This window comes from Pristiophorus japonicus, chromosome 2 (genome assembly GCF_044704955.1).
Source record: "Pristiophorus japonicus isolate sPriJap1 chromosome 2, sPriJap1.hap1, whole genome shotgun sequence".
Taxonomy (NCBI): Eukaryota; Metazoa; Chordata; class Chondrichthyes; family Pristiophoridae; genus Pristiophorus; species Pristiophorus japonicus.
In genome coordinates this window covers 87,308,349-87,323,639 of record NC_091978.1, presented here as the reverse complement: position 1 = coordinate 87,323,639, position 15,291 = coordinate 87,308,349, and the positions used below count along the sequence as shown (strand labels likewise).

Below are 15,291 nucleotides of genomic sequence, written 5' to 3'. Positions count from 1 at the left end.
CTTTCTTTCAATACATAAAAAAGCAAATGACGCCCTCTCAATTGCAACAGCCATCTTAGAACTTGTGGTACTAATTGTGTGCATTGTCCAAAAAACGTCAGATGCAAGGTGAAATTTCAGATTTCAAACAATAATCAGGAAATCAGTAAAACATGTAGGCCTAGAAATCTGTTTGCACTGCCAGTGCAATCTGGCAATGATCCCTGCGTCGGAACATAAAAGGAACTGTTACATTGCTGGGTGTCTGCTACAGACCTCTGAATAGTGAGAAAGTGATGAAGGAGCAAATCTGCAGGCAAATTTCAGTGAAATGTAAAAATAATGGAGCGGCAATAGAAGGCGACTTCAATTACCCTAATATAGACCAGGGGGGGAAAGTATAAATGGCAAGGATGGTAAAGAATTCCTAAAATGTGTAGAGGAGAACTTTTTTTATCAGTATATTTCTAGCCTAATGAGGAAGGAAGTAGTGCTGGATCTAGTTCCCGGAAATAAAGTAGGGCAAGCGGAGTGTGTTTCAGTGGGAGAACATCTGGGTAATAATGATCATAATATAATTAGGTTTAAAGTAGTTACGGAAAGGGACAAAGAAAAATCAACAATGAAAATACCCAACTGGAAGTGAGATCATTTCAGTGATGTGAGAAAGGATCTAGCACAGGTGGACTGGAAACAATGATTGACAGTAAAACAGTAACTGAGCAATGACAGGCCTTCAAGATGGAGATAGTATGGGGAGAAATCTAGCATATCCCCTTATAATGACATAATGATCCATATCAGTTCTGCAGTTGTGCTGTCCATAATGATGAACACTGTAAAGTCCTTACTCAATGGCACAAAACCCACACGAGGCATATTCTATGGACAAGGTCACTCGATGACCTGAACCTTTATTCACAGGACCAAGAAGTGCCGACCCTGCGTGGGACCTCCCTTTATATACCTGGATGACCAGGTAAGGAGTGTCTCCCACAAGTTCACCCCCTGTGGTCAAAGTGTGCATTTCTTAAGTATATACAGTATTGCAGTGGTGTTACATAGAGGTTACATAAATGACATCACCTCCCCCCCAAAGTCTTATTGGGATCATAGGTTAAGTCTTTCAGGTGGTCTATGCTCCCTCGTGGAGCGCCGCAGTTAGGGCTCTGGTTGTTGAGCCTTGGTATGTGTGTCTGTCACCTGTGGTGATTCCGGCCTGTCCGGGCTGACAGCCGGGACTGTGCATGCTGCTGAATGTTCTTGTTGCTCGTTCACTGGCGGTGGTGTGAGCACCATCTCATTATCTTCCTCGGGTTCCTCAGTGTCCATGGTGAATCTTTTTTTGATTTGGTCCAGATGCTTGAGGCATATCTGCCCATTGTTAAGTTTAACCACGATGACCCTGTTCCCCTCTTTGTCTATTACAGTACCCTCAAGCCATTTGGGCCCCACAGCGTGATTGAGGACAAATACGGGGTCATTTATTTCTATACATCTCCCCCTTGAGCTTCGGACATGGTACTCGTTTTGGGACTGGCGCTTGCCCTCAACTATGTTGGTCAGGACTGGGTGAATGAGGGACAACCGAGTTTTGAGTGTCCGTTTCATTAGTAGCTCAGCGGGCGGGACCCCCGTGAGCGACTGCGGTTGGGACCTATAGGCCAGCAGGAGGCGTGATAGGCGGCATTGAAGGGAGGGTCCTTGAATCCTGAGCATGCCTTGTTTAATGATTTGGACCGCACGTTCCGCCTGGCCATTGGAGGCCGGCTTGAACGGTGCTGTCCTGACTTGGTTGATGCCATTGCCCGACATGAACTCCCGGAATTCGTAGCTCGTGAAACATGGGCCATTATCACTAACAAGGATGTCCGGCAAGCCATGGGTTGCAAAGACCGCACGTAGACTCTCCACAGTGGTGGATGTCGTGCACGAATTCAAAATGATGCATTCGATCCATTTCGAGTACTCATCTACCACAATGAGAAACATTTTTCCCATTAATGGGCCCATGTAGTCTACATGAATATGTGACCATGGCCTGATGGGCCAGGGCCATGGGCTGAGCAGGGCCTCCCAGTGGGCATTACCCAGCTGGGCACATGTCGTGCACCTGCGAACACAGTGTTCCAGGTCTGAATCAATTCCCAGCCACCAAACATGTGACCGGGCAATGGCCTTGATCAGAACGATGCCTGGATGCTCGCTGTGGTGTTCCCTGATGAATGCCTCCTTGCCCCTCTGGGGCATAACTACTTGTCTGCCCCATAGTAGGCAGTCAGCTTGGATGGAGAGCTCATCCATCCGCCTGTGAAACGGTCTGACCTCCTCAGGGCATGTTGCATGTGCGGGCGCCCTATCACCAGTCAGGACACATTTCTTAATCAGAGATAGGAGGGGATCTCTGTTGGTCCAGACTTTGATCTGGCGGGCTCTGATGGGGGAGCCTGCGCCGTCAAAGGCATCAACGGCCATGACCATCTCAGCGCTTTGTTCCGCTGCCCCCTCAGTGGTGGCCAGTGGAAGCCTGCTGAGCGTGTCAGCGCAAATTTTCGGTGCCAGGCCGGTGCCGGATGGAGTAGTCATAAGCAGCCAGCGTGAGAGCCCATCGCTGTATGCGAGCTGATGTGTTGGCATTGACAGCCTTGTTGTCTGACAACAGGGATGTTAACGGCTTGCGGTCCGTTTCTAACTCGAACCTCCTGCCAAAAAGGTACTGATGCATTTTTTTACACCATAGATACATGCGAGTGTCTCCTTCTCAACCATCCCATATCCCCGTTCTGCTTGAGAGAGTGACCTGGAAGCATAAGCCACAGGTTGTAGTTGGCCCTCGGCATTACTCTGCTGCAACACGCACCCAACCCCATAGGACGATGCATCACATGTTAGAACCAATTTCTTACAGGGTTCGTACAGGGTCAATAACTTATTTGAACAAAGTAGGTTCCGCGCCCGATTGAAAGCCCATTCTTGACAGTCCCCCCAAAACCAATCACAACCCTTACACAGGAGCATGTGAAGTGGCTCCAACAACGTGCTTAAGTTCGGCAGAAAGTTCCCGAAATAGTTCAAGAGTCCCAGAAATGAACGCAACTTCGATGTGTTGCCGGGCCTGGGCGCTCGTCGAATCGCCTCTGTTTTGGATTCGGTGGGCCGAATCCCATCTACAGCAACCCTCCTGCCCAGGAACTCAACCTCAGGAGCCAAAAACACACATTTAGACTCCTTGAGTCGCAGGCTACCCGGTCCAGTCGGCATAGCACCTCCTCCACGTTGTGGAGGTGTTCCTTGGTGTCACGACCCGTGATGAGGATGTCGTCGTGAAATACGATTGTTCCGGGAATGGATTTAAGCAGGCTTTCCATGTTTCTTTGAAAAGTCGCGGCCGCTGATCGAATGCCAAACGGGCACCTGTTGTAAACGAACAGTCCCTTGTGCGTAGTGATAGTGGTCAGTAGTTTAGATTCGACGGCCAGTTCTTGGGTCATGTAGGCTGAAGTGAGATCCAACTTGGTAAACAGCTTGCCGCCTGCCAGCGTGGCGAAAAGATCCTCCGCTCTCGGGAGCGGTTATTGGTCTTGTAGGGATACCCGATTGATAGTGGCCTTGTAGTCGCCACAGATCCTGACAGAACCACCCGCTTTTAGAACGGGAACGATGGGGCTCGCCCAGTCGCTGAATTCAACGGGCGAGATGATGCCCTCTCTCAGCAAACGGTCCAATTCGCTCTCAATTTTCTCCTGCATCACATACGGCACCGCTCTGGCTTTGTGGTGCACTGGTCTGGCGTCCGGGGTGATGCGAATCATTACTTTGGTACCTTTGAACATCCCGACGGCAGGTTGGAATAGTGACTCAAATTGTTGTAGGACTTGTGAGCACGAACTTCGCTCCACAGATGACATTGCGTGCACGTCCCCCCATTTCCAGTTCATCTCAGCTAACTAGCTCCTTCCCAACAGTGTGGACCATTGCCTGGGACAATCCAGAGTGGCAGCCGGTTCACTGATCCATTGTGTGTGACCGCCACATTGCACTGCCTAGTACTGGAATGATTTCTTTGGTATACGTCCGTAGTTGTGTCTCAATGCGTTCTAGTTTGGGTCTACTGGCTTTGAGTGGCCATAGCTTTTCGGATTGTTGAATGCCCCCGTGTCCAGCTCCATGCATACAGGGATGCCGTTTAATAAGACCTTCATCATCATTGGTGGCGTTTTGGTATATGAGCTGTGAATGTTTGCCACATAACCCCGCTGAACTTCAGCGTCCATTGATTTGCCCCAAGAGTCATCCTGCCTCACAGACCCCTCTTCTGGTCCATCCGTCTTGTAAATTAGCCTGGTTACAGGCTTCCTGCACTTTCGAGCTAGATGGCCACTGAGGTTGCAATTTCTGCAGACAAATTGTTGAAACCTGCAAGTCCTGACAGAGTGTTTTCCCCCACTCCTCCAGCATGAGCTGAGATTCCCATTGTTGTGAACAAAGGAGCTATGACCCAGCATTTCTCGCTGATTGTCCCTTTGGCTGCCCTTGAGTACCCTGTTAGCGGGTGTCAATGGCCCCATCCCAGACCGCATTGTCCACTGTGATGGCAGAAATGTCCGTTCAGCCTGCCATTGTCTCTGTTGAAAACCTACTCTGGGGTCTATTGCTGCCTGGGGTGTGTCGAACTGCCCTTGCCTATCTGCGGGACTTTGAGTCGCGTTTATGATATTGACTCCCTGATCCCCCGCCGCGTTGAAGGCAAAATTGCGCGCGTACATTATTTTGGTTTCTTCCTCCCCCACCATGAAAGTCTGAGCCATCAACACCACCGCTTCCAAAGTCAAGTCCTTGGTCTCAATTAACTTTCGGAAAATCCCCGCATGACCGATGCTCTCAATAAAGAAGTCCCTTAATATCTCCCCCCTGCAGGTGTCTGTGAACTTACAGAGGCTGGCCAAACGCCGGAGGTCCGCAACGAAGTCCGGTATGCTTTGTCCTTCACGACGTCAGTGGGCATAGAATCTGTGTCGGGCCATGTGTATGCTGCTCGCCGGTTTGAGGTGCTCACCGATTAGTTTGCTGAGCTCTTCAAAGATTTTGTCCGCCGGCTTTTCAGATGCTAGTAGGTCCTTCATAAGCGCGTACGTCTTAGGTCTCCAGCTGGTCAGCAGATGGGCCTTTCGCTTGTCGGCCGCTGCATCTCCCAGCCATTCTTTCGTGACAGAGCTTTGCTGGAGCCTCTCAATGAAATTGTCCCAGTCCTCACCAATACGGTACCGTTCCTCTATGCTACCGGTGGCCATTCTCGTGGGTCGGTGATTCCCGTTTCTCATCGTCAATGTAAAGTCCTTACTCAATGGCATAAAACCCACACGAGGCATATTCTATGGACAAGGTCACTCGATGACCTGAACCTTTATTCACAGGACCAAGAAGTACCGACCCTGCGTGGGACCTGCCTTTATATACCTGGATGACCAGGTAAGGAGTGTCTCCCACAAGTTCACCCCCTGTGGTCAAGGTGTGCATTGCTTAAGTATATACAGTATTGCAGTGGTGTTACATAGAGGTTACATACATGACAAACACTGAACTGAATTCAAAATCGAGAGTCAACCAAATTTTGCTGAATTTAGATTAATTCACTGAATATTCAGATCTTCAAAATTCAAATACTTCAGCTTCATCTTTTTGGAGCTTGTTGCTTTAAATAAAATGGCACAGGCAATTCTGAAATGACAACATCACACCTACCACGCCACAAGTACTTCTCATAGTAGTTGTCATGTGACTGGATACCATCTGCTGCTGCAACCAGAGTGTCAAAGATAATTTTATTTTGCACAATTTAAAAAAAATGTAAGAGTTTATTTGGTGCCTTGTAGACATTTGGGGAGGGGCTATGCCGACTCATGTTGCATCATCATCATCATAGGCGGTACCTCGAACAAGGATGACTTGCTTCCACACCAAAAGGGATGAGTTCATAGATGTTTCAATGCAGGACCCGATATTTCAGCCTGGATGATGCCTGTGTGTGGATTTTTTAATGTGTGGTGACCGTTGCACATCAGCCACCATACAGGCTTGATAGAGCTAGGCCTTTATCCAGTGGCAAGGGTTAACCAGAATTTAGTGCTTTGTACCAAACTAGAAGCAAGTGGTAACCATAACAGGGGTGGCAGCAGCAATATGAGAAGACATTAAGAAGGATGTGTAAACTGCGAGTGGTGTGGTGTAGATAGTTAGAACCACACTTTTGGCTACAGTACTAAATATGTCTACATTCTGGATCCAACATTATTTATTGTCTGGCTTCAAGATATATTTCCTCTGGATGTGCTCCTGTTTCACCTCTGTAATTGGAAGTTTGAGTTTCAAAAATTGGTAACTTGCCCTGTCAATTATAACTTTCAGGTTGCTGTTTGATTTATGGTGAAGAAAAGGACAAGTGCTTCACAGAGGTCAATGCAAGCTTGTTAATTGATTTCCTCTTTGAATTGAAGAGCAGATTGTCTCCCTGGATTGTATTTAACAACTACAAGCCAATCGAGTAATTTTCTGTTTAGCTCCATGAGCTGAGAAAGAAAAATTAAGTCAAAACCACAGTTGTCTGCAAACCTTAAGAGGGAAAGTACTGAACAAAATTCCAGCATAATCTAGGCTGACACTTCAATGCAGTACTGAGGCAATGCTGAACTATCACAATTGCCATCTTTTGGATGAGAAGTTAAACAAGTGGACATAAAATATCCCGGCACTGTGATTCAAAGTATCCTGGGCAATAGTTATCCCTCAACTAACATCACTAAAACAGATTATCTGGTCAGTTATCTGATTGCTATTTGTGGGACCTTACAATGCATAAATAGGCTGCCTCATTTCTTCCATTAAAACAGTGACTACACTTCAAAAGTACCTCTTTGGCTGTAAAGCACTTTGGATCTCCTGAGGTTGTGAAAGGTGTCATATAAATACAAGCTCTTTCTTTCAATCTTGCACTATCAAGTGCTGAAAAAATTCTGTTCATTTCTGAAATAGAATCTTGTTTAAATGATTTAACAAAACTGGAGCTGCAATAAAAATGTATAACCACGCTTTTCTTTTTCTCTTAAATTACAACTATTTCATGCATGTTTCTGAATAGATAACTGAATAATAAACACAGGATAGTGTTGATAGATTACTATTGTCCAGATACTACTGCTTACCTTTGAGCTGCTCCTCCCTCTTCAACGTATGTAACAATGATGCCATGAGGTGAACGTTTGGATCCCCGGCCTCCCGTGATCTGAATACCAAGTCCATCTGAACCCTTCACCATGTGCATCTTCCATATTTGGCAGCCTTCCCGCTGGAGGGGGGGGAATCCCACAGAAGATAAAAGTATCGACAATGAATAAATATCTATGGCAATGCTTCTTTTAAAATACAAATATATTTGTGCATGCTGTTCATTAAGGCACCTTTCTCAAGCATATGCTCCGAGCTCACAGTCTCTCTGAAAACTTCCTCCGTGACTAACATATCACAAAACAACAGAATAGCTGAGTAAAACAAATAGGACAGAGATTGAGATTGGACTGAAGGCAGAGGAAAGAGAGATTTCTGCCAGTAATAAGCTACTTCGGCTTTTACATTTATTTGCCATTTGCAGAAGACTATTAATTTGGTTTAGATATTAATGCTGGCATCAAATTCTGAAAGAAAAATGGAACCGTTGGTCGACTTTCTGTAATGACAGCACTCTTTGATATGCATGATGAATTGGAGTTGAGGTAAGTGAAGCTCATTGAACTCTTTGAGGTGACAGCAGCAGTGCAGCCAGGTTTCATAATCAGAGAACGGACAGATAGTGCACATCTGTCTCTGCCCAGTGTACATTCTCCTGCATTTCAATTACACAGCCAACAGCAAATAGTGTTTGCAAGTGAGTCCCCCACTGAACATTGGTGAAAGCATGGAATCTGTTCAAGTTTGAACAGGGCAACTCCCCTTTGCACTCTCATGAAGCAGCACCACATTGTAAAAAAATTCATTCACAGGATGCGGGTGTCGCTGGAAAGGCTAGCATTTACTACCTATCCCTAATTGCCCTAGAGAAGATGGTATGTGAGCCATGTTCTAAAAACACTGCAGTCCATGTGGTGAAGGTCTTTTTCATAGTGGTTTGGTACAACTGAGTGGGGTTTGCTAGGCCGATTCAGAGGGCAGTTAAGAGTCAACTACATTGCTTTGGGTCCGGAGTCACATATGGGCCAGGCAAGGTAAAGACGTAAGATTTCCTTACGTAAAGGACATTAGGTCCTTTTCAGAATGGCAGGCAGTGACTAGTGGGGTACCGCAAGGTTCAGTGCTGGGACCCCAGCTAGTTACAATATACATTAATGATTTAGACGCAGGAATTGAATGTAATATCTCCAAGTTTGCAGATGACACGAAGCTGGGTGGCAGTGTGAGCTCTGAGGAGGATGCCAAGAGGCTGCAGGGTGATTTGGACAGGTTAGTTGAGTGGGCAAATACATGGCAGTTGCGGTATAATGTGGATAAATGTGAGGTTATCCACTTTGGTGGTTATCTGAATGGTGACAGATTGGTAAAGGGGGAAGTGCAACGAGACTTGGGTGTCATGGTACATCAGTCATTGAAGGTTGGCATACAGGTGCAGCAGGCAGCAAAGAAAGCAAATGACATGTTGGCCTTCATAGCGAGAGGGTTCGAGTATAGGAGCAGAGAGGTCTTACTACAGTTGTACAGGGCCTTGGTGAGCCATACTTTGAATATTGTGTACAGTTTTGGTCTCCTAATCTGAGGAAGGACATTCTTGCTATTGAGGGAGTGCAGCGAAGGTTCACCAGACTGATTCACGGGATGACAGGACTGACATATGAAGAAAGACTGGATCGACTCGGCTTGTATTCAATGGAATTTAGAAGAATGAGAGGGGATCTCATAGAAACATATAAAATTCTGACGGGATTGGACAAGTTAGATGTAGGAAGAATATTCCCGATGTTAGGGATGTCCAGAATCAGGGGTCACTGTCTAAGGATAAAGGGTAAGCCATTTAGGACCGAGATGAGGAGAAACTTCTTCACTCAGAGAGTTGTGGGAATGTGGAATTCTCTACCAGAGAAAGTTGTTGGGGCCAGTTCGTTAGATATATTCAAAAGGGTGTTAGATGTGGCCCTCGCAGCTAAAGGGATCAAGGGGTATGGAGAGAAAGCAGGAATGGGGTACTGAAATGCATGATCAGCCATGATCATATTGAATGGTGGTGCAGGCTCGGCGGGCCGAATGGCCTACTCCTGTACCTATTTTCTATGTTTCTAGTGTACCAGATGGGTTTTTATGACAATCCAGTAATTTCATGATTACTGATACCAGCTTTTTATTCCAGATTTATTTAATTAACTGAATTTAAATTCCACAGCTGCCATGGTAGGATTTGAACTCATGTCCCTGGATCTCTAGGTCTCTGGATTACTAGTCCAGTAACATAACCACTATGCTACCGTACCCCCTGTCAGTCATTTTCATAATTTTGAGATTTGGGTTGTTTTTTTAATACAAAACACACTCTCTACCCCGAAGGATCAGTCTTTTTCTCCAATTCTTATAGCTAAGCTGGTCATTCATTTGCCAGGTCCCGACTTAGTCATGTGAACAGGAAAGCCTAGCACAGGGTGTCACTGCCCCTGGCTCCTCCTGATGGCATTGGCTTTGTAAGGGGCTGGTGGAGGCAAGTTGGAAACTCCTGGACAATTTTGTCAGTCTCCCACTGGAGTTAAGTAATTTCTGAGGAAATTCAACCCCATTATATATTTTTATATTAAGAACATAAGAACATAAGAAATAGGAGCAGGAGTAGGCTACTTGGCCCCTCAAGCCTGCTCCGCCATTCAATAAAATCATGGCTGATCTGATCATGGACTCAGCTCCACTTCCCTGCCCGCTCCCCATAACCCTTTGCTCCCTTATCGCTCAAAAATCTGTCGATCTTCAATGACCCAACCTCCACAGCTCTCTGGGGCAGAGACTTCCATAGATGTACAACCTTCTGAGAGAAGAAATTCCTCCTCATCTCAGTTTTAAATGGGCGGCGCCTTATTGTGAGATAATATCCCCTAGTTTTAGTTTCCCCTATCAGTGGAAATATCCTCTCTGCATCCACCTTGTCGAGCCCCCTCATTATCTTATATGTTTCAATAAGATCACCTCACATTCTTCTGAACTCCAATGTGTATAGGCCCAACCTACTTAACCTATCTTCATAAATCAACTCCCTCATCTCCGGAATCAACCTAGTGAACCTTCTCTGAAGAGCCTCCAATGCAAGTATATACTTCCTTAAATACGGAGACCAAAACTGTACGCAGTACTCAAGATGTGGCCTTACAAATACCCTGTACAGTTGTAGCAGGACTTCTCTACTTTTACACTCTATCCCCCTTGCAATAAAGGCCAACATTCAATTTGCCTTCCTGATTACTTGCTGTACCTGCATACTAACTTTTTGTGTTTCATGCACTAGGACCACCAAGTCCCTCTGTACTGCAGCACTTTGCAATTTTTCTCCATTTAAATTATAATTTGCTTTTCTATTTTTTCTGCCAGAGTAGATAACCTCACATTTTCCCACATTATACTCCACCTGCCAAATTTTTGCCCACTCACTTAGCCTGTCTATATCCCTTTGCAGATTTTTTGTGTCCTCCTCACAATTTGCTTTCCCATCCATCATTGTATCATCAGCAAACTTGGCTACATTACACTCGGTCCCTTCATCCAAGTCATTAATATAGATTGTAAATAGTTGAGGACCCAGCACCGATCCCTGCAGCACCCCACTAGTCACTGTTTGCCAACCAGAAAATGACCCATTTATCCCAACTCTCTGTTTTTTGTTAGTTAGCCAATCCTCTATCCATGCTAATATATTACCCCCAACCCCGTGAGCTTTTATCTTGTTCAGTAACCTCTTATGTGGCACCTTATCGAATGCCTTCTGAAAATCCAAATACACCACATCCACTGGTTCCCCCTTATCCACCCTACTCGTTACATCCTCAAAGAACACCAGCAAATTTGTCAAACATGATTTCCCTTTCATAAAACCATGCTGACTCTGCTTGATTGAATCATGCTTTTCCAAATGTCCTGCTACTGGTTCCTTAATAATGGACTCCAGCATTTTCCCAATGACAGATGTTAGATGTTAGTTTCCTGCTTTTTGTCTGCCTCCTTTTTAAATAAGGGCATTACATTTGTGGTTTTCCAATCCGCTGGGACCACCCCAGAATTCAGGGAATGTTGGTAGATTATAACCAATGTATCCACTATCTCTGCAACCACTTCTTTTAAGATCTTAGGATGTAAGCCATCAGGTCCAGGGGACTTGTCCACCTTGAGGGCCCAAGTTTGCCCAGGAGTTGCTCCGTTTTTTTTTTTGAGCAACTAAATTTTTTTGGAGTATCTTAAAAATCGCAATTCTGCACATTTAATTTGTTCCAGTGTAAGTGAGTTAGTTAGGTTTCTTTTTGTTTTGTTTTGTTTTCAAAAGGGGGCATTACCAGCCACTTACGCCTGTTTTGGCCATTTAAGCAAGTTTAGACTTCTAAAAATTACTCCAAACTAACTTAGGCTAGCGTATGTGGCCACTTCTGGCCGCACAGAAAAACCTTGCAGTGAGTTAAGAAATCAGTGCAGGTAGCCAGAGGTGGACGGGGGGAAGGGAAGTGAGAGGACCTTGCAAAGCAAAACACCTTCACAACAACATTAAAGAAGCATAAATACATTTAAAGCATCAAGCATTGAACAAAGCACAAAAATAAGCATTCAATAACAAATAAAAAATACAAGGAAGCTGAGAGGGACCTGCACCTAGCACCAAAACTTACAAAGCACTAAATAAATTACAAAAAGTAATAAGCAATTAATTAACAAATAAAAAATAGAAGGAACCCTGCACCTAAAGCACCAAAACCAAAGTAATAAGCAATCAATCAATCAATAACAAATAAAAACAAAGTAACCGTGTCCAAACTATTTCTACACAGTCCCTTTCAGTGCCTTCAATAGCATTCTTTTGCTGGCTCCAACTTTATTCTAACCAATGGCATATAAATACTCAGCACAATGTATGGACAAAGTGCAGTGCACTTACTCCATCCATTGTGTTGCCTTGCGAACCTTGCCAGCATGATTTGTCTCAATGCTTCCTATTTGTTTCAGACATTGGACACCTAACTAACCCAATCTATTTCTTCTAAACTGATTCTCTTGTGGAAAACATCAGCATACTAACCAGCTGCAGGGTTTCACTGACAACCTGCTGGGGTTCTGGTTCTCTCAGACCTCCTTTTACTGGTGTGGTTGGATAAGGCAGCGGGCCGCCGATGAGGGAGCCCATTTGGCCAGGGCTAGGGACGGCGTGCTTTGGGCCCTTCCCACACAGCCTGCAGAGCACACACAGAGATTGTGGGGGCGAGGAGCTACTGCACATGCATGCACACTCTAGCGCGCATGTGCAGAGGTCCCGGCACTGTTTCCACCCCGCCCCCCCCACACTTGTGCTGCGCCAGACCAAGGCCTACGACGTTCCAAGGAGCGCGGAGAATACCGAGGTAAGTTTTCGGCACCGTTTTTCGTCTACAAAGTCACCGCACCTCCGTGAGGTGCACCGTTTTAATCAGAGGGGCAAACTTGGGCCCTTAGTCTCATTTTACCAAGTACTACTTCATTAGTGATAGTGATTGTATTAAGTTCCTCCCTCCCTATAGCCCCTTGATTATCTACTATTGGGATGTTTTTGGTGTCTTCTACCATGAAGACCGATACAAAATATTTGTTCAACGTCTGCCATTTCCCTGTTCTCCATTATTAATTCCCCAGTCTCATCCTCTAGGGGACCAACATTTACTTTAGCCACTCTTTTCCTTTTTATGTACATGTAGAAACTCTTACTATCTGTTTTTACATTTCGTGCTAGTTTACTTTCATAATCTATCTTCTCTCTCTTTATCATTTTTTTAGTTGGGATGTAGATGACAGTGACAAAGCAGTATTTATTGCCCAACATTAGCTGTCCAGAGGGTATTGAGAGTTAATCACAGTGACATCAGCGAGACCAGGTAGGGCTGGTAGGACCCTAACACACTCGTGATCAGCTGGGATTTTACAACAATCTGGCACTTTCCATGTCGAGAAGGTAAATGTTGTTGTTGAGAAGACATTATTTAATATCTTTTAGTTTTTCCTCTTTTTTTATTGAGCCTTTTTGTTTTTTGTGTGATCAATTCAATGAAATGATTTCAGCAGCAAATAAAAGTTGTCTTTAATCACTTTTGGCTGAGTTCTGTGCCTACAATGCAGACTACCAATCTTTTAGAACAAGCCAAATTCACACTAGAAAGTCTTTGGTGCGTAATCCTCTCAGTGACACAGGCATCATTACGTAGGTAATTAGAAAGTACTACCAGACACAAATATGTTTGAGTCTTGATGTTGTCAGGAATACCACACAAACAGAGTTCTGGTGAGACATGGATGCTAGTAGAAAAAAGATGCACAAGGGAGAAATGTGCTATAAAATGTCAGCAGCTAAGACGTAGACTATGTCCCCCGTGAATCAGAGAAACAGACTATGAAAACCCCCACTCGAAGAAACATTTTAAACGTATAAATGCTATATTTCTTTGCAGAAACATCCTAAGGATTACAACATTAAAGCAATGGACCAATCTTATTATCCAGTAAGGAATGAAACTAATTGAAGAGATAGATTATCAACAGCAATTTTAATTGCAAAATAAAATTTCTTATTTGTCAACAAGCCAGCCAGTATGGAGTACCTAAGATTGTGGGAGAATCCTCTCCATTACGATTGCTAAAATTACTAAATTTAAAAGTGTAAAAGTATCATTGTCATTGAGAAACATCTTTATAACTCTGCACCTTTGAAACTCTTCAATCACTATTATAAAGACTTGAAAAATACAGCAAGATGGTCATCATCTGAAAGAGAGTTTCCCTCCATTTACTGAAATGTTAACCTGTCTTTTGCTTCCAAATGCTGGCTAACCGCTGTCTTTTCTCGCATTTTGTGTGTTTATTTCAGATTCACTGTTTCTTTCAGCTCTTTGCTGAGTCACAGTATCTCCTTCCCTTCTCCTTCAGTATGGCACACACCCTCGAAGGTAAAAGTTATTTTTCTGATACTGGAATTGAGCTTTTACCATGGACCGAGAAAGTGTACTTTTCCAGCATTGCTACACCTCTTAAAGGACGCAACAGTCATTTAAAGGGATATAGGGAGTAAAATTAGGTTGCACCCGTTTGGGGGCGGTAACATCTGGGAGGTGGGACAATTTGCGGCAGGCGTGGCAGTCCCGCCCCGCTCGCTAAATTCGGGTTTCTGCCCCCGAAAGGAAGTGAAGTGCAAAATGATACGCTCCACTTCCTTTCTGGGGCGCGAGCGGGGCGGGTGGGTCTGGAGCGGGGCGCAGCGCTAAGCACTGGGCCATGTAGCGTTACCATGTAGAAGGGGTTCTTCCCTTAATTAAAGGGAAGGGCCCAAGCTACATACTCTGCATTTTAAAAATGGGCCTTTCTGGAACACCACGGAGGGGGGGTGTCGTGCCAACAGCCCGGCACTGAAGTAGAGTGCCAGGCTGACCAATCGCGGCATGGACCCCGCATTCAAAGCGCCCATGGTGCTAAAGAAAAAAGCGGCAATTATTTTTTTTAAAAAAAGGTCCTTTAACTAGCGCCCCATGAGCGGCCGGCCACCATATACGCACCCCCTGAAGCTGTCATTGTCATCGCTGGTGCAGCGGAGCGGGGCGCTAATGGTTACTGCCGCTGCTAAACTACAACGGAATTTAACGGGAGTTGTTAGCGGTGCCACGCCCGGATGAAAAGTCGTTTGCGCCCCGGGGGCGCTAACAGGAGGCGTAAACAACCCGAATTTCTAGATCATATTCATTTAAAGGTAGGTGGCTACAGGTGGGAAAGGTTTCTGGGTAGTAAAGAAATGGCTAGTAAATATCTGTGGATGGTAAATAAAAATGTTATGGCAGGAAGGATCAGCACAGATGGTATGACACAGGACTCATATCCTATTTTTGAATGGCAAAGTAGAGGTTCAATGCTCAGTTCCATTCACAACTCCTCAGATAATGAAGCAGTCCATGTCAGCATGCTGCAAGACCTGGACAAAATTGGACTGATAAGTGGCTAGTAACATTCACACCACACAAGTGCCAGGCAATGACCATCTCCAAAATGAGAAAGTCTAATCACCTCCCCTTGATTTCAATGGCA

At 45.0% G+C, this 15,291-nt stretch overlaps 1 protein-coding gene across 1 annotated transcript in view; it reads right to left on the bottom strand.

Annotated features, from left to right (window-relative positions):
* The window catches only part of pdzd2 (PDZ domain containing 2), a 444,706-nt gene that overhangs the window by 204,328 nt on the left and 225,087 nt on the right, over positions 1 to 15,291 (bottom strand). The window contains exon 3 of the mRNA XM_070868346.1: positions 7,179 to 7,321. Within this exon, the coding sequence (XP_070724447.1) occupies positions 7,179 to 7,321 (143 nt within the window). The remainder of the gene's footprint in view (positions 1 to 7,178; positions 7,322 to 15,291) is intronic.